Raw genomic sequence first — 20,081 nt, forward strand, 5'->3', positions numbered from 1 at the left:
CAATCGAGCTTTAAAAGTTATGTTTTTTTTACTATCTTTTAAAAACAACAACAAAAACAACAATTTTCCTTTTTGAAAATCCAATGCCGTTTGCATAGTAACGGTTTCCAAAGTTTTATAGAGCTTAAAGCTCTAGGTAACTTAACAGTAAATATCGCTTTAATTGCGATAACAGAATCAAAACTTATTGACTAAGTTAACAGAGAAATGTTTTTAAAAGTATCTTTGAAAATAAGTTTAATAGATCAGATTTCAGATCTGTCAACATTTCGATTGAGTGTTTTTAAGAACAAAATATTTAATATTTAAAATTAAACTTTTTAAATGACTTAATTATGGAATGCTTCTATTTTGAAGCTGGAGTTTAAGGATATATATTTTTGAACTGAAGTACTTTGGCTGAGATAAATCTTGACAAAGCTTGACAAATAGCTTTCAATAGTATTTTCTAAAAAAATTGATAACGAGTCAATATATTTTCTAGAAACTGAAGAAAAAGCTTGTGCAATATTAAAAATGAATTATAAATCTTTAACTTGAGATAATATTTCTAAACTTAATTATTCGAAAACTTCATATATTCTCAGGGAATATGCTTATGTAAGAGTTAATTGAGCTACAGATTCACCCAGAATATTTGAAAGCCCCTTTCGATGATTCATAAGTTTTTATTTATTTACGATAATTTGTAATTGACAATGTCCACCCTAATCATTTTTTGCTGTTACAAAGTAAATGTGTTTGCTCTGCTTTGCTGATATCGATAAGCTTTCGTATTGTGGAATATTCCACTAACACATCCTCTACTCTGCTGAAGAAACATATACAGAAATGTCAGTGTCCCACAGGTTGAGGGAAATAACAGATTTCCATGAACTGAAAGAGCTACAAAAACTATATCTGAAAGATTGGCCCAAACATTGTGTGGGATACTTTTGGTTGGACAACTATCTACGATGGATGGATACAAAGCATTTGAGTTTCTATACACTGGACAACAATTGGCAGCATGATGGACTCTTTTATATTGGTGGTATGGTAAGTAAATATAAATATCATTATGTACCTACCTTCAATTACATAATTTAATACGGTCTGCTTTCAGCATCGTTATCAACTCTTCTTCGGCACTCTGAATGATGGTGGAAAACGACTTCAAGAAGCTTTGAGTCTGCTAGATTGGTCAGGGGGCTACAAGGTTAGTGCCATTCAAGAAAGGCATCACATGATCTACAAGGACTTGTTAAATGAGCTGCCAGTTCGCATGGATCGGGAATTGAATACCGATATGTATTATCTATCCTGTGAGGAAGCCAAGAAACTGCAAATTAACTGCCCAAATGGTTACTATTTTGATAAAGTGCGTCCGGAGCATGCAGAAATGATCAACAATCTCTGGTCAGCTCGTCATCCAGGATCTCTGAGGCTTATTGAACTACTGATAACCAAGAATACAAATGTTGGTCTCTATGAGAAGGATTCGGGCAAACTCTGTGCTTGGTGTTTGAGGTAGAATGGAAATAACAACTATGTTTTCTTCAAAAAAAATAATCATTATCTTTTTTTTCTTTCTTTCAGACTTCAAAGCGGTTTTCTGGGCGCACTGGAGGTCCTGAAAACCCATCAACGACGTGGCTTAGGTTTAGTGGTAGCAGCTGCAATTTCTCGCCTTATAGCCCAACAGTTGAATCAAGATGTCACAGCTTTGGTCAATATGAATAATATTTCAGCTGGCAAGATTTTTCAGAAATTAAATTTCCAATTGCAACAAGAAGAGCATTACTTTTGGAGCATGAGTTTGCCAAAAGACAGTAATGCAATAAAATGGCCAGCAAACGAGTAAAATGCATAGCAAATAGCAACAGAGATAACTTTGGGTTTTTGATTTATCAATTTGTTCCTAAACAGATTACATACATATATGTTTATTTACGTTACCACCTTACCCGGTTAGCATCGACTGGGCTATATCCTAGAGTAAGCTTTCATATACTCCAGTAAAGGTAAAGTCATGTTTAAAAGTTGTGGAATGATAAAGACTTCTGAAATATAGACAACTCTTTCAATAAAGTTAGTAATCTTAACTTTAACTTAACTTTATTATTTTACATGTCATAGTAATATGCCGGAATACCTTAATCTTTGTCACCCTTACTGAGTCTACAGTTAAGATTAGGTGAGTTCTATAAATGCAGCAGTTTTGCGAGAAATCCGCATAGTCAGATATTTGACATCATCTCAAAATGAAGCTGTTGCAATCATTGGATTCTGTTGATCTCGAAGAGTTGAGGAAACTCTTTAGCCAAGATTGGCCCAAATATTGTACAGAAGTATTTTGCTTGAATTTTTTCATAGATCTTCTAAAAAAACATCCCAATACAAGAAATGTTAAGGCCTATACCATAAAGGATCAGGAATTGGGTTTGTTTCTTATTCTGGTAAATACACTGAAATAAAGACTTTCTGCCAAAGTTTTACCTACAATATATCAATATTATTTAACTAGGATCGCTATCAATTATTTGTGGGCTGTCTGGAGAGTGAGAACTCTCAGCTTCTCTTGGAGCAGGCTCTACGTCAATTGGATTGGTCGAGAGGTCTACAATGCAGTTCCATGCGCTCTAGATACTTGAATGCCGCCGCTCAAGTGGTCCAGGAAAAGCAACTGCCTATTGACTTTAGGCATATTAGCAATTTGTACCATCTAAAACAGGAAGATGCCTTATACCTAACTACTGAGTAAGTCATTAAAATACAGAAAAGAAAGTCGTTTAACCACATAAAAACCCTTACAGCCCACCAATTGGCTTCTACTTGAAGACTTTAGATATTGAAAATGCTCAACTTATAGATGATATGTGGCAATGGAGTCATCCGGGATCCCTATATTATATTCAGCGCCAGATTTCCATGTGCCCGAGTGTGGGCTTATATCAGGAAGAGACCCATGAGCTGGTGGCCTGGTGCTTTAGGTAACTTGTTTAATATACTTTCAGCATATAAAATCAAATTTTTGGGTTGAATAGATCACAGGATGGTTTTCTGGCCGCTCTCCACGTCAAGGAATTTTATCAACGTCGTGGGTTTGGCATTCTGGTGGCTCGAGAACTTGCCCGACGAGTAGCCCAGTTGGGCCAGGATGTCACCGCAGAGGTCTACGCCTATAACAAGGCATCGGTCAGTTTGTTTAATAAATTGGGTTTTCAAGTGATTGATCAATGTCATTGGTTGAGTACTAAGCCCACTATCGAGAATGTTTCCTGGCCCGATGGTGAGTGATGACTGTAATCAATAAAGATGAAAGATGTGAAGCATTAAGCATTGGTATTCGTTTTTTGTACATATGTATATGTATTTGTGTAGCATGTGTATATGTAAACCGCGAAAATGTGAAATGAAAATGTATGCTAATGAAAGCGGCTTCACCAAATCAGATGCACTAAAGAAAACATAATACAACTGTAATTTTGTCACAAACAACTAATCTGGCATATGACTAGAGTTACAATCAGTTCCACACATTTCAGAAAAACACTTGTAATTCTAAACTAACCCAAAAGATTACAAAGGCAGGAGGTCATGTGGCCGAAGCCGTGCCCAAAATAATAATAATTTTCAACCCCCGATAACGTGGGATTTGAGTCTCATTAGAATAAGATATTTTAAAAACAATTGTTATCTCCTAGAGCCTAAGATTCCCTATTCGAACTCCATGTTAATAAAATCAGTTCATATTCTGAATTCAAGAGATGAAGATCGTGTTTTAGTTTGCGGTGCTGAAATTCCTCTTCATCACATCGTCTACTCTGCTGAAGAAACATATAGAGAAATGTCAGTGTCCCACAGATTGAGGGAAATAACAGATTTCCATGAACTGAAAGAGCTACAAAAACTATATCTGAAAGATTGGCCCAAATATTGCACAGAAGTATTTTGCTTGAATTTTTTCATAGATCTTCTAAAAAAACATCCCAATACAAGAAATGTTAAGGCCTATACCATAAAGGATCAGGAATTGGGTTTGTTTCTTATTCTGGTAAATACACTGAAATAAAGACTTTCTGCCAAAGTTTCACCTATATCAATAATATTTAACTAGGATCGCTATCAATTATTTTTGGGCTGTCTGGAGAGTGAGAACTCTCAGCTTGTCTTGGAGCAGGCTCTACGTCAATTGGATTGGCCGAGAGGTCTACAATGCAGTTCCATGCGCTCTAGATACTTGAATGCCGCCACTAAAGTGGTTGAGGAAAAGCAACTGCCTTTTGACTTTAAGGGTATTAGCAATTTGTACCATCTAAAACAGGAAGATGCCTTATACCTAACTGTTGAGTAAGTCATTAAAATACAGAAAAGAAAGTCGTTTAACCACATAAGAACCCTTACAGCCCACCAATTGGCTTCTACTTGAAGACTTTAGATATTGAAAATGCTCAACTTATAGATGAAATGTGGTCATGGAGTCATCCGGGATCCGTATATTATATTCAGCGCCAGATTTCCATGTCCCCGAGTGTGGGCTTATATCAGGAAGAGACCCATGAGCTGGTGGCCTGGTGCTTTAGGTAACTTGTTTAATATACTTTCAGCATATAAAATCAAATTTTTGGGTTGAATAGATCACAGGATGGTTTTCTGGCCGCTCTCCACGTCAAGGAATCTTATCAACGTCGGGGGTTTGGCATTCTGGTGGCTCGAGAACTCGCCAGACGAATAGCCCAGTTGGGCCAGGATGTCACCGCAGAGATCTACGGCTATAACAAGGCATCGGTCAGTTTGTTTAATAAATTGGGTTTTCAAGTGATTGATCAATGTCATTTTTTGAGTACTAAGCCCGAGAATGTTTCCTGGCCCGATGGTGAGTGATGACTGTAATCAATAAAGATGAAAGAGTATTTGAAGTTAGAACATTTGTTTGAACTAAGAGAAAATACTCGTTTATGTTTACCTCAAAGGGAAAGATCAAATGCGAATTGGGCTTACTCTATCTTAGAAATATGTGAAATAACTTAGCTCAAAACTTTTGGAATTTCCATTTTTCTTTTAGAAAGGTTGTTTCTTCTATTATTGAAAAGTATATTATTGGAATTTTTTTCTTAGTTTACAATTTGGAAACTTAAATGATTCACTTTTTGAAAAATTTCCAGAATGCGATGTGAAGAAGGTAAAAATATTATTATTATCATATTAGCATTCTTTTTTGAGTTCTTTGTATGAAAAAAGTTTTGTTTCTTGTTAGTAACGAATAAATTTAAAAAAATATTGGTTAAAAAGATCCTTATCGACTATCTGTCTAATGATCGTTCTGAATAATCAACAAGTTGGGTTTATAAGTGATCCAGATGTCCTTGTTCGAGTACTTTATAAAGAGAGAAAGTGTATTAGGAAGAAATCATTGTAATCAAAAAACATTTAAGAGTATTTCTCTCTTGATATTGAGTGTTAAGTTAAGAGCGAAACTGACCGACCTCAAAGAGAAACGTATTCACTCTTGAGGGAGTAACCCCTGAATCACAATTTCAAAGAGTAAATACGAATACGAATAATGATTGCCCTAGATCAGGAATAGAATATATGCAAAGTAAAGATAAAGATTCTCAAACCACTTGGCTGTTTCCATTTCTAATCTGGTATTTAATCAAATGGTATGGGGTTTCATCTAAAGTTCTTAGAGATTGACTATGGCATAATATAGCACTTGCATTTGCTGTGTATACCCGTTAACACCCTATCAACAATGAAAACAAGTCTATATACATATACGATGCATACGAACTTCAGTTGTTCTTTGGTGGCTCATTGAGTGAGAATTGTTTTGGTTATAATACGTTTCAAAAATGTCTGTGCAATTAATGGAGATCGGATTGCCAGAACTTCAAGAGTATCACAGACTTTTCACCATAGACTGGCCCAAATATTGCCAAGAATATTATTGTCTGGATAATTTTATAAATTTTCTAAAAACCGAACCAAATATTCGAAACCTAAAAGCCTACACTCTATCGCAAGAGAGGGCCAAGGCCGAGGGCGTGTTTTTAATTGTGGTGAGACAGAGTAAAACATATTTTCCCTACATAAAATGATGACAACAATTTTGTTGATTGATAGGATCGCTATCAGCTGTTTGTTGGTGGCTTAAATAACAACGCAAATGGACTAGTTCAAGAGGCTTTGGAAGTCCTGGACTGGTCGAAGGGCTTAAAATGCAGCTCCATACCCATGCGACATGTCCAAGCCCTTGAGAATGTCATTAAGGAAAAAGAGCTAAAAATAATATTCAAAGATCCAACAAACTTATATTATATTAAAGCAGAAGAGGCCCTCAAACTAAAAGTGGAGTAAGTAAAGTGTTTATTGGATTGGATTTAGGATATTTAATAAGATCCTGAATGACGCAGACCTCCAGGTGGATTCCATTTCAAAACCCTTGATGTCAAAGATGCTCAGTTGATTAACGAAGCTTGGCCAAATCGTCACTTGGGTTCATTGTATTTTATTCAACGTCAGATACGCTTATCAGTGAATGTTGGCTTATATGCTGACGATACAGAAGAGTTATTGGCCTGGTGTATAAGGTGAGTGAGAGCAGTTCTTTGTTAACCTTCCTAAGAGTAGTCGAGTTTCTTCAACTTTAACATATCTAAAGCCATGACTCAAAAAATTAATTCTCCTTCAGATTACAAGGCGGATACTTGGGTGCTTTACAGGTGAGAGAGAGCCACAAAAGACGCGGTTTAGGCAGCCTGTTGACACGGGAAATTTCCCATCGTATTGCTAGCCTGGGGCAAGATGTTATGGCCCTGGTAAATCCCAAAAATGCGGCCTCCTGTGGCATGTTTGACAAACTCGGCTTCAAGGTGATCGATCAATGCCTTTGGCTGCGCACAGAGCCCACAAATGGTGAATTCACATGGCTGGAGGGCGAGTAGTTGTTAAAACATTTCGTATATTTTAAACATAAATTTTTCATAAAATATTATAGTAATTTTTGTTGGTTTTTACTTGTATATGAATACAACTTTGGTGTAAAAAAATATGCCAAGACTTTGTCTACAATTTGTGGAGTAAGCGCTGACAACGTTCTGTTAGCTGCTCCACACTAGTTTCCTTCAGCATTGTTGTGAGCAATTGCTTTAAACACTCGAGATCTGATTGAATATGATAATCATTCATTTTATAGCTATCAAAAAGTAAAAATCTGGTGGTCTCCGTTTCACTGTTGATGGCCGCTGCCATGCGACGGGCGGCTATATATTCCAAAAGTTCTATAAAATCGAGGTAGTTTATGCCGAAGCTGGCCCGCAACATTGTCTGACAATGGGCCTCAAAGTTGTCCATTTGGCGGCAATCGGAAATCTCTTTACGCACAGCATGCATATTGGCGAGTAAGTTAGTCCAAACCATTTCGATGTTGCAGGCATTGAACCAATTGTGATTCACTGATATGGTATCGGTGAGATTCCAAACCTGATGATACCAGCCACTAGGCACAAAGACGGCTTCATTTGCCGTCTGATTGATGGTGAAATATCGAACCTCCAGGGCATTGAGCATTTTTTCATCGATGCTAAATGGTAAATTGCCCAAAGAATCACTCAGTTTGAGTTCTTCTCCTGGGGGGCATTATCAGCCATTTCTTGTGTCCCACTATATTGGTGGACCAACTGAATGACCCAAAGACATCGCTATGGAACGAGGTCCTAGAAAGAGAAGAATTCATTAGTACACAAGGAGAATTCCTAGTTGAGTCTCTAACAAACCAAGAGTCCTTTGGTCCCATATAAACAAATCGATAGTCATCTCGTTGCTCATTGATCAGCTGTTCATTTAGCCAATCGGAGGCAAAATATTTGGGCACCTTATAGAATTTATAGCCGGGTAATTCCGCAGCCAGATGCCAGTCTTTGAGGTAGAGATTATCTGTTTGAATTGTTTCATTGCTATTCTGATCCTTTTCCGCCTCCGATTCGCTGCTTTCAATGGTTTGCTCCCAACGCCTCAGAAAGTCGTGAAATTTCAATTCCAATTTGGCATGACTATTGAAGTAAATGGAATTGCAATCGGCTATGGGCACTGGACGATCGTCTATGTGTTTCTTGAGGTAGTTAAAATTAATACCGGCAGTCTGGGTAGTGTTGTTGTCATTCCTGGCATCGTTCGAGCTTGTCCAATTCTGGCATTCCCAATCATTTGATACATCTGTGATAATGACTGGCCAATTGGGTTTCATATACTGCCAGTAGAAATCATTGTAGCTTAAATCACGGGCGGAGCGATGCAGAATCTCGTGACAATCTAGAAAAGAAGACACAACGATGATAAGCTCAAGCAATTGGACACTTGGACACGATCTATTTATAGATCCATTTCTAAGGCTTTAGTTGTGGTCTGATTTAATCGGAAGAATTTCAAAATTGAACAAATCAGACATAAAAGGACTAAAACGGATGGCATGTTAGGGAAGATGCTTAATGACATTAGTTCTCCTTAATGGAACTATTTTTGTGAGAGTAGATACATATAAGATTAGTACATATGATCGCTAGAACAGTTTGCATCCGTTAATGGAATGCAAGTGGGTCACCACAAGGACATTGTCGCACGTCTGCGAAATTGTTGCACTTTTTAAACTGTTGCCATGCATACACACACTTGGCCCGTAAGTTCCTATAATATCTTCACTGTAACACTTAATTATCCTTATATCAATAATAAACAAACCCGAAGTCCCTGCGATTCCGGTGCCTGTTGCTGGTCCCAGGGCCAAGAGCTCAAACGTCGCTCTCGGCCTTTCCTCTGTTGCCATGAAACGTCCAACGGGGTTTCGCACATGCAGACACCTCTCAAAGTCGTATTTACTTTAAATAACTTTAAATATTAATTTCATTTCAATTATTTTTGTCTCTGTTTTGATTGACACTTTTCCCTAGAGCTGAGCAAAAAGTCGGTGAAGCCCTTCGATAGTATCGATACTTTCGCTCCAAAACATCGATATTTTCTAGAGCGGAGCATTATGTGAGATATTACTTAAAAGTAGTAATTTAAGATATTACTTCAAGATGTTTGATAAGCCTTTGAAAACCTTAGAGAAATATAAATCTTACACTCAAAACCAATATATATCTGTGCGACTTTAAATTATGGGAATTTCAAACAAGTATTAATTTCTATAAAATATGAAGCAATCACTTTGCACAGTGCATTTTGTTTTTCGCCCGTTAAAAAGGGGCGAATTCGCATAGCCAACAAACGAAGCGAATTCGAGTTTCACACTAATTGGCGCCAGTAAAAGTAAAATTAAAATTATAAGTTTAGATTAATGAAAAATTAAAAAATTATTTACTTTTCGGAATTACTTTTGAAGTTTTATGAAGGGTTTTTAAATATATTCCATGGATAAACAAAACTGACCTGAGTCAACAGGTGGCCTAGGAGCGATTCCCAGTGCGCGTGCGCTCTCTCTGGAATGTATGTATCTGCAAGAAGAAGAAAAGTTTTCTTTTTATACAAAATCCAAAAAGTAATTCTGGTCAATGTAAATCTTTAAATTATATGTTTCGAAATGCACTTGGAACTGATAATAGTTGCTGGCTTAGCTGCCCTTGGCCAGGCAAGTGTGGTGGACACCAGCACCAAACTGGAGGCCAATGTGGGTGAATTGTTCACCTATAAAATTGAACCACAATTGTTCAATTGGACCCACCAGGTGATCAGCGAGCAGTTTCGCTATCGTCCCTCGTTGAAGAGCTATCCGGACTTGCCCAGTTGGCTACGTTATATGTACAGTCATGAGTATCACGCGGGCTTCCTTTACGGCACACCACCCAAATCCAATGCGGGGGGATATGTTCACCTTGATGTGGTGGCCTTGAATCGTCAGAACTATGAAACGCGTCATGTGGTCATCTCGTTATTTGTGGCCCACAAATTTCCCACTCCGAATGTGGTGCAAATGAAGATTGATAATCTTAATTGGGTGCATTTTATGGATCCCGGCAGAGTTGAGAATCTGAGAAATATATTCCGCAAAGATCTATGGCCTGGTAGCAAAGAGGACCTCAGTGTTATATTTATGGAGTCGGCGGTCAATATGGGCGGAAGATTACCCCTACGTCCGCAGCAACGCGAGGGGTAAGAAAGTAGATAAAAGGAAGGAGAAAGGGAAAGACTGATACTGATTCCTTTCGTTTTTTCTAGGGTCATTGTTCATGTGGGCAGCTTTGCTCAGTTTTCTCCACGCCTTCAGGAGCTGCAAGAGGAAGTCCGTCCTTTGTATAAGTTACCCACTTGCACCTACAAACGCACATCTGTCCAGAAGATCTTCGAAAATGTGGGTTTCAAGCTGGATTGGTGTGCCTTCAAGATGGTCGGCGTGGAATCACCCACCGAGATACTCTATCATAGTGGCAAACAGAACGAGGAGCAACAGCGTCAGCCCATAGATCGTTGGATGGGCATTTCCCGTGACGATGTCCCAGTGCGGAACTATATCGACGAGTTTGCCTTCGCCTTTGCCATTCCGGGAGTGATCTTTGCCATCCTTGTAGGCATGCTATCGGCCGTCCTTTGCTTCCATCACGAGAAGTTGTGAGTTTTAAGTCGGTATTACAATTAACAAGTTCACGACTTTAAGTTTTTTTCTTTGATTCTTTGATTTCTTTTGTTGTATTTATGGTTTCTGTAGTTATGATCCACATTCGGAATTTTTCTTTGCAAACATTTTTCACATCTGTGAAGAGTCTTGCCAACGAAAGTCAAGTAGTGTCACCAGCTCGAACAGGTGAATTATTATTAGTGTGAAAAATAGTTTTGTAGACTCGTTAACCACTTACTTTACAGAGATGAAATGAATTTTCTTTGTGCCTTCCTTGCAGTTCACTCCATTTGGACATGTCGTCGACGGTGCAAATGGTGCAGTGCTCGGATACCAAGACAGCTCAACCGATCACCACTCTAAAGAGTCTCAAGGATCCTAATTTCCTTTTGGACAACACTAGCATTCGATCTCAAAGGTTCGCCCACACGCCCTACCACATGGCCCAGAAGGTTTATTTCGATTAAATTGTATTTTTCCTTATCTCTTCTAGTCCCAATAATAGTTTCTATCAGTTGGACTGCGGCACTTCTGTTGGGGGCAGTCTGTATGCTCGTCCCAAGCCTCCACCGTATAAGGGTACCAATGGCCTCGGTGTGGATATATGACAAACATCGCCCAGAGTGCTCTATTGCTAAGACTAAGGACACTTCGGGAGAACAAAACCAAAAACGAGAAAATTTCAAAGCAATATTGAAACTTATTATATCACGCATATAGACACGCGCATAAACCATATCGATAATGGGATTTATCCATACTCTACAATATAACAATAATCAACAATAATCTAGTTTGCTGTTTCAATTAGTGGCCATAAATAAATTATCAATATTTGAATAACTTTCTGAAAATGTCTATTGAGTGTGGCCGATTCTAATTAATATGTTATCGAATTCAAACTTGGTACTGGAACTGAAAAAACGCCCACCCTACCAACATTGCGTATACGTAGTGACTTCAAGAAGATGCAAACTTATAAATTTTAATTATATAATCACTTAATCGAGACTATTAGTCTTACTATGGACATTTGTCATAGCGTAATCATTTTAAACAAGAAATGATCCTAGTTTGGGCTATTTGTTCTGTGATTTCAATTTGAAAGCGGAAAAGTCATATATCTTTTCCTCGCCTCCTGTATTGGAGGGTTAGAAGACCCTGAGAGAAGACAGAGACAAGCTTCAAAGACTTTTCCAGCCGATTATTCATAGATAAACAAGTGTATCCTATAGCCGCAACCAATTCTTTTCGACAAGCTTATTTTATGTAACCTACAACTGAGTTTGCTATAAATAGGCAAGAATAATAAGTTTAGATGTTATTGACTTATATAAAAATGTGGTCCAGCGTATACACAGCGAGTCTTCTCTTGATGTTTTCTATAGCTCAATCGGATCCGGGAACTATCTTATATAATATTCTAAAACATATTGTAGATTCTGGATAGCGATGAAAGCAGTCCTCCTCTGATAAATGAATTATTAGTGCAAAAAGAAGCCAAGACTTAAATAAATTTAATTTAAATGGTTTTTTTTTATCCTTTGAATATAAAATTAGCATTTGAAAACGAAAAAGGCGACTGGAATTACGATTTTTGAAATGAATATGTACACAACACGTCTTCAGGTGATGGCAATGATTTATCCGATGGGGGAAACCCATGTCTACGGAAGATAAGCAAAGTATTTAGTTGCTTACGACTACTCAAATGCAAAAGAATGCATTTCTAATAGCCTCAACAAATTCATTTCGCCCCTAATTATAAGTATTTAATGCAGATTTGTTCCATTACTACTTTACAACTGCTATAAAAAGGCAAGATCAATATGTTGGGAATATATTCACCTATAAAAAATTGAACATTGACCTAAGAAAAATGTGGTTCAACCTATATACAGCCTGTCTTCTGTTGATGTTTTCGATAATAGCAGTGCTTCCGCCAGGTAAGCAAAGTTTTTGATAACAATGTTGTTCTTTAATATAAAATATTTGAAAATCTGCTGTAGGACATGAAAGCAATCAAAGTCGACCGCCTAAATCTGGAAATGGAAAATAAGTTATGTATAATTTCTGCAAAAGCAGGATATAGCAAATATTGGAAATAAACAATAACTTTGTCAAGACATAACTATATCATTTTTCCACTCTCCATTCAAAGTATCGGCTTCTGTAATGGAAGATTAGAAGACCTTGACCAAGCTTAGCGACTTTTCCATCCGATTATTCATAGTTAAATAAGTATATCTAAGAGCTGGAACAAATTCATTTCGTCTTTAATTATAAGTATTGAATTCGTTCCATTACCAATTTGCAACTGCTATAAAAAGGCATGATCAATATGTTGGGAATATATTCACCTATAAAAAATTGAATATTGATCTTAAAAAAATGTGGTTCAAGCTATATACAGTCTGTCTTCTGTTGATGTTTCCCATAATACCATATATTCCACCAGGTAAGCAAAGTATTTGATAACAATATTGTTCTCGAAAATAAAATATTTGAAAATCTGTTCTAGGGTATGAGAATAAACATAAAACTGGAAAATAAATGATGTATATTGAGCAAAATAAAGAATAACTTTTTCAAGACATAACTAAAGTCGTTTAAAATGCTTATATCCTTTCTCTGCTTTCCATTCAAAGTATCAGCTCCTGTATTTGAGGATTAGAAGACCCTTAAAAAACTTGTTCAGCCGACTATTCATAGATAAATAAGTATATCTAATAGCTTCATCAAATTCATTTCACCCTTGATTATAAATACTTAATGTAGTTTCGTTCCATAACTAATTTAAACTGAATTTGCTATAAAAAGGTAAGATAGGCAAGATTGGATTCAGTTTACTTATGAAAATTAAATATTGACTTTTAAAAATGTGGTTCAACGTATACACAGCCTGTCTTCTGATGATGTTTCCTGTAATATATCTTCCGCCGGGTAAGCAACATGTTTGATAACAATGCTGTTCTCTAGTATAAAATATTTGAAAACCTGTTCTAGGACATACAAGCAATCAAAGTCGACCGCCTAAATCTGGAAATGGAAAATGAATTAAATGAAAATAAAGGAAATTTGGTGTTTTACTTGAGCTTTGTTTTTGTGATAGGACTTTTGGCAGAAGAGAGTAAATGAAATTATTTCCGCTATGAATTCGTGGCCGAAAGAGACTAAGTTTCTTATTTATGCCACAACTAACTTACTTTTCAATACAATTGGTATAAAATGAGTCCTTCATTAGGGTAAAGCTAGTTTTGGCTTTTGATTTCGCCGGCAGAGACTGCAAAGGGATGTATCCACTATCCCACCAAGAGTCTAATGCCATGTGTCGAATTATTTTGACTACTTAAATCGGTAAGAACTTGGTCATAATATCCTCTCTTTCATTTATAAATACACAAGTCTTCGGTCTAGATGATTTTTTTTCCACAAAAAGAGAGTCTAGATTTTGGAAAATCTTCTAAAAGGATAGTTAACTACATTTTCTTCTTATCTTTGAAAGAAGAATTAAGAATTTGAGTGGCATTTACACTTACATTTCAGTTGACATTTAGCCACAATTTACATTTTATGCTTAACCACAGCCTAAACATATGCAATGAATTTTGTTTAGTTTGTAAGTCTGTTAACGATTAAAACGTAATTAAATAAAAATTCGATTTGGATAGTTTTATTTATTTGGTTTGTCTTTTGTTTTTTTTTTTTTTTTTAATACACTGCTTCTCATTTTATTCATTGAATTTTATTTGCTAAACATTTTACCATTTTCAAGTTTTAACTACAATTTGGTTTACATATGTGTATGAATGCATTATGTGTGTGTGTGTGTGTGTGTATGTATGTGTTAGGGTTAATAATAATAAAAAACATTTTTAAAATAATTGCTTAACTTTGTGTCATGTAATCCGTTCTTGTGTGTGTGTGTGTGTGTGTGTGTGTCGTATATGTATATGCAATTTCTATATATGTGTATATATACTATATATTTATAATCTTTACAGATATTGCATGCCTTCGCCTTATAGGCGTAAACATTAGATCTATTAACTAATTTGGCCACTAACATTTGACAATCCTTTCATTCAATATATTTAAGTAAAGTTTCCATTTTTTCTGGTATTTGGTTTTTGTTTTTGTTTTCTATTTAGGCTAGAAAATAATTTAGAGCAATATGGTTTCAAGTTTTTAAAGGTAAAAACGCTATTTACATATACAAAATTCGTATAAAATACGTCATAAAAAACGTAACAATAGTTTTTTCTTCCCCACCAACACATACATATGTAGACAATGTTATGTGTGTGTGTGTTTGGTTTCGTTTTTGGGTTTTATACAATTATTGAACTGGCTTAAATTTAGTTACAAGTTATAGTTATTGTATATTTATTTACTTAATTTAATATGCATTCGACTAGATTTTGTTGTGCTTTTTAAAAGGTACAGAGAGACTGACAGAGCGTTTCATATAAGGTTGGTTTTTGTGTGTGTGTGTGTGTGGGTTGTGAGTGTTTGTGTGTGTTTTTAACTGGAAGGGATTTGAAGGGGAAAATTTGGTTTCGTCTTAATGGAAGTTGTGGGAATAATGTGTGATATCGATTATACAATATCCTAACATTTTACTTATCATTTACACAATAATCCTTTAGGGAGGGCAGGCACTCAGCACATACAATATGCTATAGAACAGGATTCAAGGACTTTTGAGGAATAAAGAGTTAGAGATAAATTTAATTTGGCATTAGATTGAAATTTTTCAAGTTTAATCCAATTCTATTTCGACTACTTGTTGATTTAAAGGGGAAGTTAAAAGCTTTTCAAAAAAAGGAATTGGTCAAATGAAGTTTGGAAAATGAAAAATTTCCTTCCTCGATCCTATCCTATTCAAATATCGTGTATTTATACCAAGTGCCTTTATAGTCCACCGATCTTAAGTTCTAATTTAGTTTTCGTTACGCTATGCAATGTTTTACAAACTGCTTAAAAATTCAACTAAATATTTAATTATATAAATAATTTATTCATTACTCTTATATATGTAGGTAGGTATGTATATATAAGATATTTTGTTTATAAATAATTAAATCTGATTTACTTTTTTGTTGTCGGTTCTATATCGTATTTAAGTGTATGCTTTCCCACTCGTTAAACATTTTGCATTAACTATGCTTGCAAGAAAAATTAATTATAATTATGTTTTTTTTTTCCATTTAAATTGATATGTAGTTTTCATTACAAAACAAAACTAGAATTATATATGTAAAAATTTGTGAATTACCGCTTGGTCCAGTTATAGATGGAACAATTCTTTATTGTTGAAATGAAGTATCAAGAAGTAATGGAAATGTATTTGAAAATTTCCTTTCGCTTTTTTTTTCTGTGGGTGGTTAGATATAGTTTTCGGAAAAATCTGATTTGGCAGTCTGTGGATTGTCACCAAGAAAATGAAAAAAGGGAAATTCGTATTTGTAACAGATTAACCAAATTGGATTTAGCCATAAATTGAATTTATAAACTATTTAGTATGTAGATTTGTTGTAAAGCTTATATAAATCTTAGCTAGGCCACTTAAGAATCTTAATGCTATAGTTTATATATAATATGTATTATAAGTATTTCCTATATATGTATTTCATCTATGCAGCAAATTAAGTTTCTTTCGTTGCATATATGCTCCAGTCCCAGTTCCAGTTCCAGTTTGAAATTTCAAGATCTGGCCTATTTTACAACCTCTGCTAGTTTGGGGCCAAAATGTAATTAGCTGGAAGTACAATTGTATGGATCGTCAGTGCGGAAATTAGGATGATCTTCAAAGGGTTTGATCCCAGCAGCCTTTTTGTCGTCTCGCAGTTTTTCCACCTGTTGCATAACACGCAAAAAATTGCCACCCGCCAATTTGGTTAGCTCATCGATGGTCCATCCACCGCCCAAAAGTTCAGCAAATAAAGTTGGATACGAGGACACATCCTCCAATCCTTTTGGAGTACTGCAAAGAAGAAAAAGGAACAAAAAATGTTTTGTTAAGAAAGTCCAAGTTTCCTTCTCACTTTATCCTCTTCAAGATTGTTTTTATGATAAATTGTTAAGACAGATGAAAAGTTCCATCAAACTTGTGGTAAAGTTGACAAATTAAATAAACTAAAATATGGCATTAGTTAATTTATTTATTTAATATTAAGAATTTTATAGTTTTCTCGTTGTCATGGCCAATTATTTTCGTCTTAAAACAAAACAAAAATTGTCATCTTTATGCAATCCCTTATATCAACAAATTTGGTCAAACATTCTGAACAACTTAATTTAATTTCTGGTAATTGGTGCAAAAATGTCATAAAAAATAAATTAAGTTTTATGTATATGCAATTTGGACTTGACTATGGCCAAAGGGTTCTATACTCTGGTGACCAGAGTCTGGTTTACTCTTCATTTTCAGTTTCAAAGCAAGTCGCAAACTATGCAAAAGACCACAACAAAACAAAAAAAAAAAAAAAAAACATAAAACAAATAAATAATAAATAACACAAAGGAAAATAAATAATAAATAAACATTTCTAGTCCACGCTTCAAGTGCTCGGTAATCATATTTTATGAACAGGCATTTATATTGTACAACAAATAAATAATAATTTACTTTTATTTGCAGTCGCTTTAGAAAAACAGGATTTAAATGACATCCACAAATGCCTTTCTATTGCAAATAAACAATATATAAATATTATGGCAAAATACAGGGTGTGTCATAATGTGAGAAAGTCACTTATTATTGGTTGACTTTAAAACTTAATTTGATTTAGGAAAGTTTCACCTACTTCAATAAGATTTTTCTATATTCCTACTGAGATATTTTCTAATAAAAAAGTCTTATAAAAATGGGACTAAAACAACAGTTTATTTTGTTTATTTCTGTGATTTAGCTTTAACTTAACAACTATGTCAGAGTTAATGAAACCATTTTTAATTAAGAAACCTAAATGTCATCGAGTGAATCTTTGAATGAAATGACTTTTTCTATAGTAATTATGGGTCGAGATACAAGAAGAGAACACAAATTCTTTTCCATTTTTGTACATTCTCCAGATAGTCGGGTTTATTTTGTGAAGTTTACGTTTTACAATCCTCCAAAGGAGCGAAGTGGTATTCCCTTAGAGTCTGGAGTCTAGGCTGATTGAAAATGGGGAAAGAAAGAAAGTTGAGTAACATGTTCGGTCTGTTCTACACCTAAAAAAAATCGAAGCTATGCTATAGTAATCCGATCCTAAGAATAAGGCAATAAAATTCAAGTTTTAATCAATTAGCTTTCTAATAGACCACGTGATGTTAATACGGATGGATGGACAGACGAACTTAGCTATATCGACTCGGCTGCTCATGCTGATCAAAAATATATATAAATTCTCTGCGTTATAAAAATTTGACTAAAATTACAGTACCCTTCAAGAGGGTATACAAATACCTTTCGAATAGATAAAAATATTTTTAGGGACTTCTGTTTTTCATTACTTCTTTGAACTGTATTTTATTGCCACCGAACACCCTGTATATTATGTGCAGTTAATGAAATATTCCCAAGCCTCCTTCAGATTGAAATCATTTTTCAAAATAAAAGTGCCATAACAAAAACAATTCATGTCATTTGCCTTGGCCATTCCCAATTTCTGGTTAGCAGCATTTGGTTCCTCCTTCTCTAACATTGAGTTGTTGGGCTTCCTGTTCTATATTTGAAAATTATTTTTTCCAAACAAATTAATAGCACTCATTTTGTGGCTTGTGGCTGGCCAGAACTTAACATTCAATTCACATTCCCACACACACACACACACACACACACACGAACACACAAAATATATTTATCACAATAATCAACCTGTCGCAATCGTAATGGCAATTTAATTAAATAACTTGAAATGGGGAAAAATAAAATATGTTTTAACCAAACATCTGTCAAAGAACATAAAAAAATTGTTCTTAGTAGATGTTTCTTTTCTAGAATATTGTAAATTGTCTTCCAATTGCCTTTGAGGGCTTATGCCAAAGAGTTTGCTTTAAATTATTATCTATAAAACATTTTTTTTTGCATTATATCAAGAAATTTATTTCAAGTCGGTCAAATTATACCATGTACCTTCATATGAAAGAGTTAATACAGTTGTCGTTCAATAATTTGTTCGAAAATTTCGTTCAATAATTAAATTAAACAATTTAAAAGTGCATAAATTTGTAGATATCAAGCGTTTATTCTGTTCCCGTAGATACATGGAATAATGAATACTCTATACCAAATACAAACATCGATATACATATATCCCTAAGTTAGAAACAAGTTCGAAAGATAACTATATCTATACTTTTAAAAAGAACTAAATAAAATAAAAGTAAAATTTAGTTGGGAACAGGTTCATCAAACTTAAAAATGTTAATCTTTTCTAAAAAGGAACATCATTAGACGTTCGAGAACACTTTAGGCCCAAAAATTGTCTTCAGATTATAAGCTATCCAATAATAAAAATAAGTGAAATTCTGATTCCTTTTATAATATTTCTTTCTATATGAACAATGACATTTATCTATAGGCATTACATTACTGAAACTTAAGAGTGAGAGAAACAATTGTTTGACTTTTCGACCAAGAACATTCCGCTAATAGAAAAAGCTTCTACCAGGAGGTAGAAGGAGGAGAAAAGTCTTGAAAGTAATAACATTTCTTTCCTTTAAGATCCTGGCAATCAAACTAGTAAATAAGAAAGACCTCTTGATGTCTAAATTGGCACTGATACCAAATGCTTTTGATGTAAACGAATGGTTGATTCTATGTTTCATTTGGTCGATGTACTCTCAATGGTAGACACATGTGTTTATACCTATTTTTGTAAGGGTATGCGATTACTACATAAATATGCATGTGTTTGGTTTCGAGTGTACCGACAAACGACCATTTGACACTTTGTAATTTTATAGAATTTTAGATTATTTATTGTGTTCATGTCCATGCTACTACCTTGCCCCTTAACGGATGTCCTTCTGGGAGTGGCCTAAACAAATATTCATACACGCAATTTCAGTTTTCTTGTTGTTTTTTGAATGTTGTCTCTGCTTCTATTTGGCCCACTTTTTTTTTTTTTTTTTTGTTTTTAGTTTGCTCACTGTGGGCGCGTTACCAAAAACCAAAAACCTATTCAAAAAAACCAAAACCAGGAAAATGAAGTTCATTTCGCTGGAAATTGATTTACATGAAAATTGTGGAAAATTTTCAAATACAACAAAATGCTGGCAACAATGTGGCATGTGTACGATATGTAGTAAAAATATTTAATTGAAAAACACGCCGTGTCCATGAATCAGGAAAGGATTGCCCAGGCCAGGGAGGAGTTCACATATTTGTGGGAACGAAAGGAGTTTTATCCGAAATTTTCAGGGCAAAAACATTTGTTTGTTTTTCCAACGTGTCCATGAGGCAATCAATCGGAAATCTATGCAAATTCATTGTCCC

General features: G+C 35.0%; 6 protein-coding genes and 3 long non-coding RNA genes across 10 annotated transcripts in view; 7 read left to right on the forward strand and 2 right to left on the reverse strand.

Annotated features, from left to right (window-relative positions):
• Positions 1-1,288: 1,288 nt before the first annotated feature.
• LOC137580832 (uncharacterized) lies at positions 1,289-1,843 on the forward strand. The gene is made up of 2 exons (XM_068294963.1): positions 1,289-1,509; positions 1,579-1,843. Exons 1-2 carry the CDS (start codon positions 1,289-1,291, stop codon positions 1,841-1,843), a joined length of 486 nt encoding a protein of 161 aa, XP_068151064.1.
• A 382-nt stretch (positions 1,844-2,225) lies between these two features.
• LOC137581449 (glycine N-acyltransferase-like protein 3) lies at positions 2,226-3,750 on the forward strand. Its single transcript, XM_068295687.1, has 5 exons — positions 2,226-2,438; positions 2,507-2,739; positions 2,796-2,972; positions 3,027-3,271; positions 3,364-3,750. Exons 1-5 carry the CDS (start codon positions 2,244-2,246, stop codon positions 3,396-3,398), a joined length of 885 nt encoding a protein of 294 aa, XP_068151788.1. The 5' UTR covers positions 2,226-2,243; the 3' UTR covers positions 3,399-3,750.
• A 354-nt stretch (positions 3,751-4,104) lies between these two features.
• Positions 4,105-4,737, forward strand: LOC137581480 (uncharacterized). Its single transcript, XR_011033167.1, has 3 exons — positions 4,105-4,332; positions 4,389-4,565; positions 4,620-4,737. It is a non-coding gene; the product is annotated as an uncharacterized lncRNA (long non-coding RNA).
• Positions 4,738-5,837: 1,100 nt separating this feature from the next.
• Positions 5,838-7,027, forward strand: LOC137580833 (uncharacterized). Its single transcript, XM_068294964.1, has 4 exons — positions 5,838-6,044; positions 6,109-6,338; positions 6,399-6,575; positions 6,677-7,027. Exons 1-4 carry the CDS (start codon positions 5,838-5,840, stop codon positions 6,927-6,929), a joined length of 867 nt encoding a protein of 288 aa, XP_068151065.1. The 3' UTR covers positions 6,930-7,027.
• JMJD4 (jumonji domain containing 4) lies at positions 6,916-8,943 on the reverse strand. The gene is given in 4 exon segments (XM_068294633.1): positions 6,916-7,620; positions 7,622-7,700; positions 7,761-8,295; positions 8,722-8,943. Coding segments are annotated over 4 exon segments (1,269 nt in total). The 5' UTR covers positions 8,807-8,943; the 3' UTR covers positions 6,916-7,050.
• A 535-nt stretch (positions 8,944-9,478) lies between these two features.
• On the forward strand, positions 9,479-11,437 carry Scgalpha (sarcoglycan alpha). 2 transcript variants are annotated; one of them, XM_068295076.1, is made up of 5 exons: positions 9,479-10,131; positions 10,198-10,587; positions 10,685-10,780; positions 10,875-11,012; positions 11,088-11,437. In XM_068295076.1, exons 1-5 carry the CDS (start codon positions 9,563-9,565, stop codon positions 11,200-11,202), a joined length of 1,308 nt encoding a protein of 435 aa, XP_068151177.1. In that variant the 5' UTR covers positions 9,479-9,562; the 3' UTR covers positions 11,203-11,437. The 2 variants fall into 2 exon arrangements, with proteins under 2 accessions (XP_068151177.1, XP_068151178.1); XM_068295077.1 differs by lacking the exon at positions 10,685-10,780 and having other exon boundaries at positions 9,480-10,131.
• Positions 11,438-12,446: 1,009 nt separating this feature from the next.
• LOC137580241 (uncharacterized) lies at positions 12,447-12,725 on the forward strand. Its single transcript, XR_011032985.1, has 2 exons — positions 12,447-12,540; positions 12,604-12,725. It is a non-coding gene; the product is annotated as an uncharacterized lncRNA (long non-coding RNA).
• A 722-nt stretch (positions 12,726-13,447) lies between these two features.
• LOC137580253 (uncharacterized) lies at positions 13,448-13,683 on the forward strand. Its single transcript, XR_011032987.1, has 2 exons — positions 13,448-13,537; positions 13,601-13,683. It is a non-coding gene; the product is annotated as an uncharacterized lncRNA (long non-coding RNA).
• A 623-nt stretch (positions 13,684-14,306) lies between these two features.
• LOC137580834 (uncharacterized) overlaps positions 14,307-20,081 on the reverse strand; it is a 63,491-nt gene continuing 57,716 nt past the window's right edge. Inside the window, 1 exon segment of the mRNA XM_068294965.1 lies at positions 14,307-16,580. Within this exon segment, the coding sequence (XP_068151066.1) occupies positions 16,352-16,580 (229 nt within the window). The 3' untranslated portion in view covers positions 14,307-16,351.

This window comes from Drosophila tropicalis, unplaced genomic scaffold, assembly GCF_018151085.1.
Source record: "Drosophila tropicalis isolate 14030-0801.00 unplaced genomic scaffold, ASM1815108v1 contig_845, whole genome shotgun sequence".
Classification (NCBI taxonomy): Eukaryota; Metazoa; Arthropoda; class Insecta; order Diptera; family Drosophilidae; genus Drosophila; species Drosophila tropicalis.

Bases quoted from the DNA above. Each gene is read 5' to 3' on its own strand.
- LOC137580832 (XM_068294963.1), top strand. From the start codon at position 1,289: ATGTATTATCTATCCTGTGAGGAAGCCAAGAAACTGCAAATTAACTGC. The intron at 1,510-1,578 runs GTAGAATGGAAA...TCTTTCTTTCAG, and splicing joins CTCTGTGCTTGGTGTTTGAG to ACTTCAAAGCGGTTTTCTGG.
- Scgalpha (XM_068295076.1), top strand. From the start codon at position 9,563: ATGCACTTGGAACTGATAATAGTTGCTGGCTTAGCTGCCCTTGGCCAG. The intron at 10,781-10,874 runs GTGAATTATTAT...CCTTCCTTGCAG, and splicing joins AGTGTCACCAGCTCGAACAG to TTCACTCCATTTGGACATGT. The intron at 11,013-11,087 runs GTTCGCCCACAC...TATCTCTTCTAG, and splicing joins ACTAGCATTCGATCTCAAAG to TCCCAATAATAGTTTCTATC.
- LOC137580833 (XM_068294964.1), top strand. From the start codon at position 5,838: ATGTCTGTGCAATTAATGGAGATCGGATTGCCAGAACTTCAAGAGTAT. The intron at 6,045-6,108 runs GTGAGACAGAGT...GTTGATTGATAG, and splicing joins AGGGCGTGTTTTTAATTGTG to GATCGCTATCAGCTGTTTGT. The intron at 6,339-6,398 runs GTAAGTAAAGTG...TGAATGACGCAG, and splicing joins GCCCTCAAACTAAAAGTGGA to ACCTCCAGGTGGATTCCATT.
- LOC137581449 (XM_068295687.1), top strand. From the start codon at position 2,244: ATGAAGCTGTTGCAATCATTGGATTCTGTTGATCTCGAAGAGTTGAGG. The intron at 2,439-2,506 runs GTAAATACACTG...TTATTTAACTAG, and splicing joins TGGGTTTGTTTCTTATTCTG to GATCGCTATCAATTATTTGT. The intron at 2,973-3,026 runs GTAACTTGTTTA...TGGGTTGAATAG, and splicing joins CTGGTGGCCTGGTGCTTTAG to ATCACAGGATGGTTTTCTGG.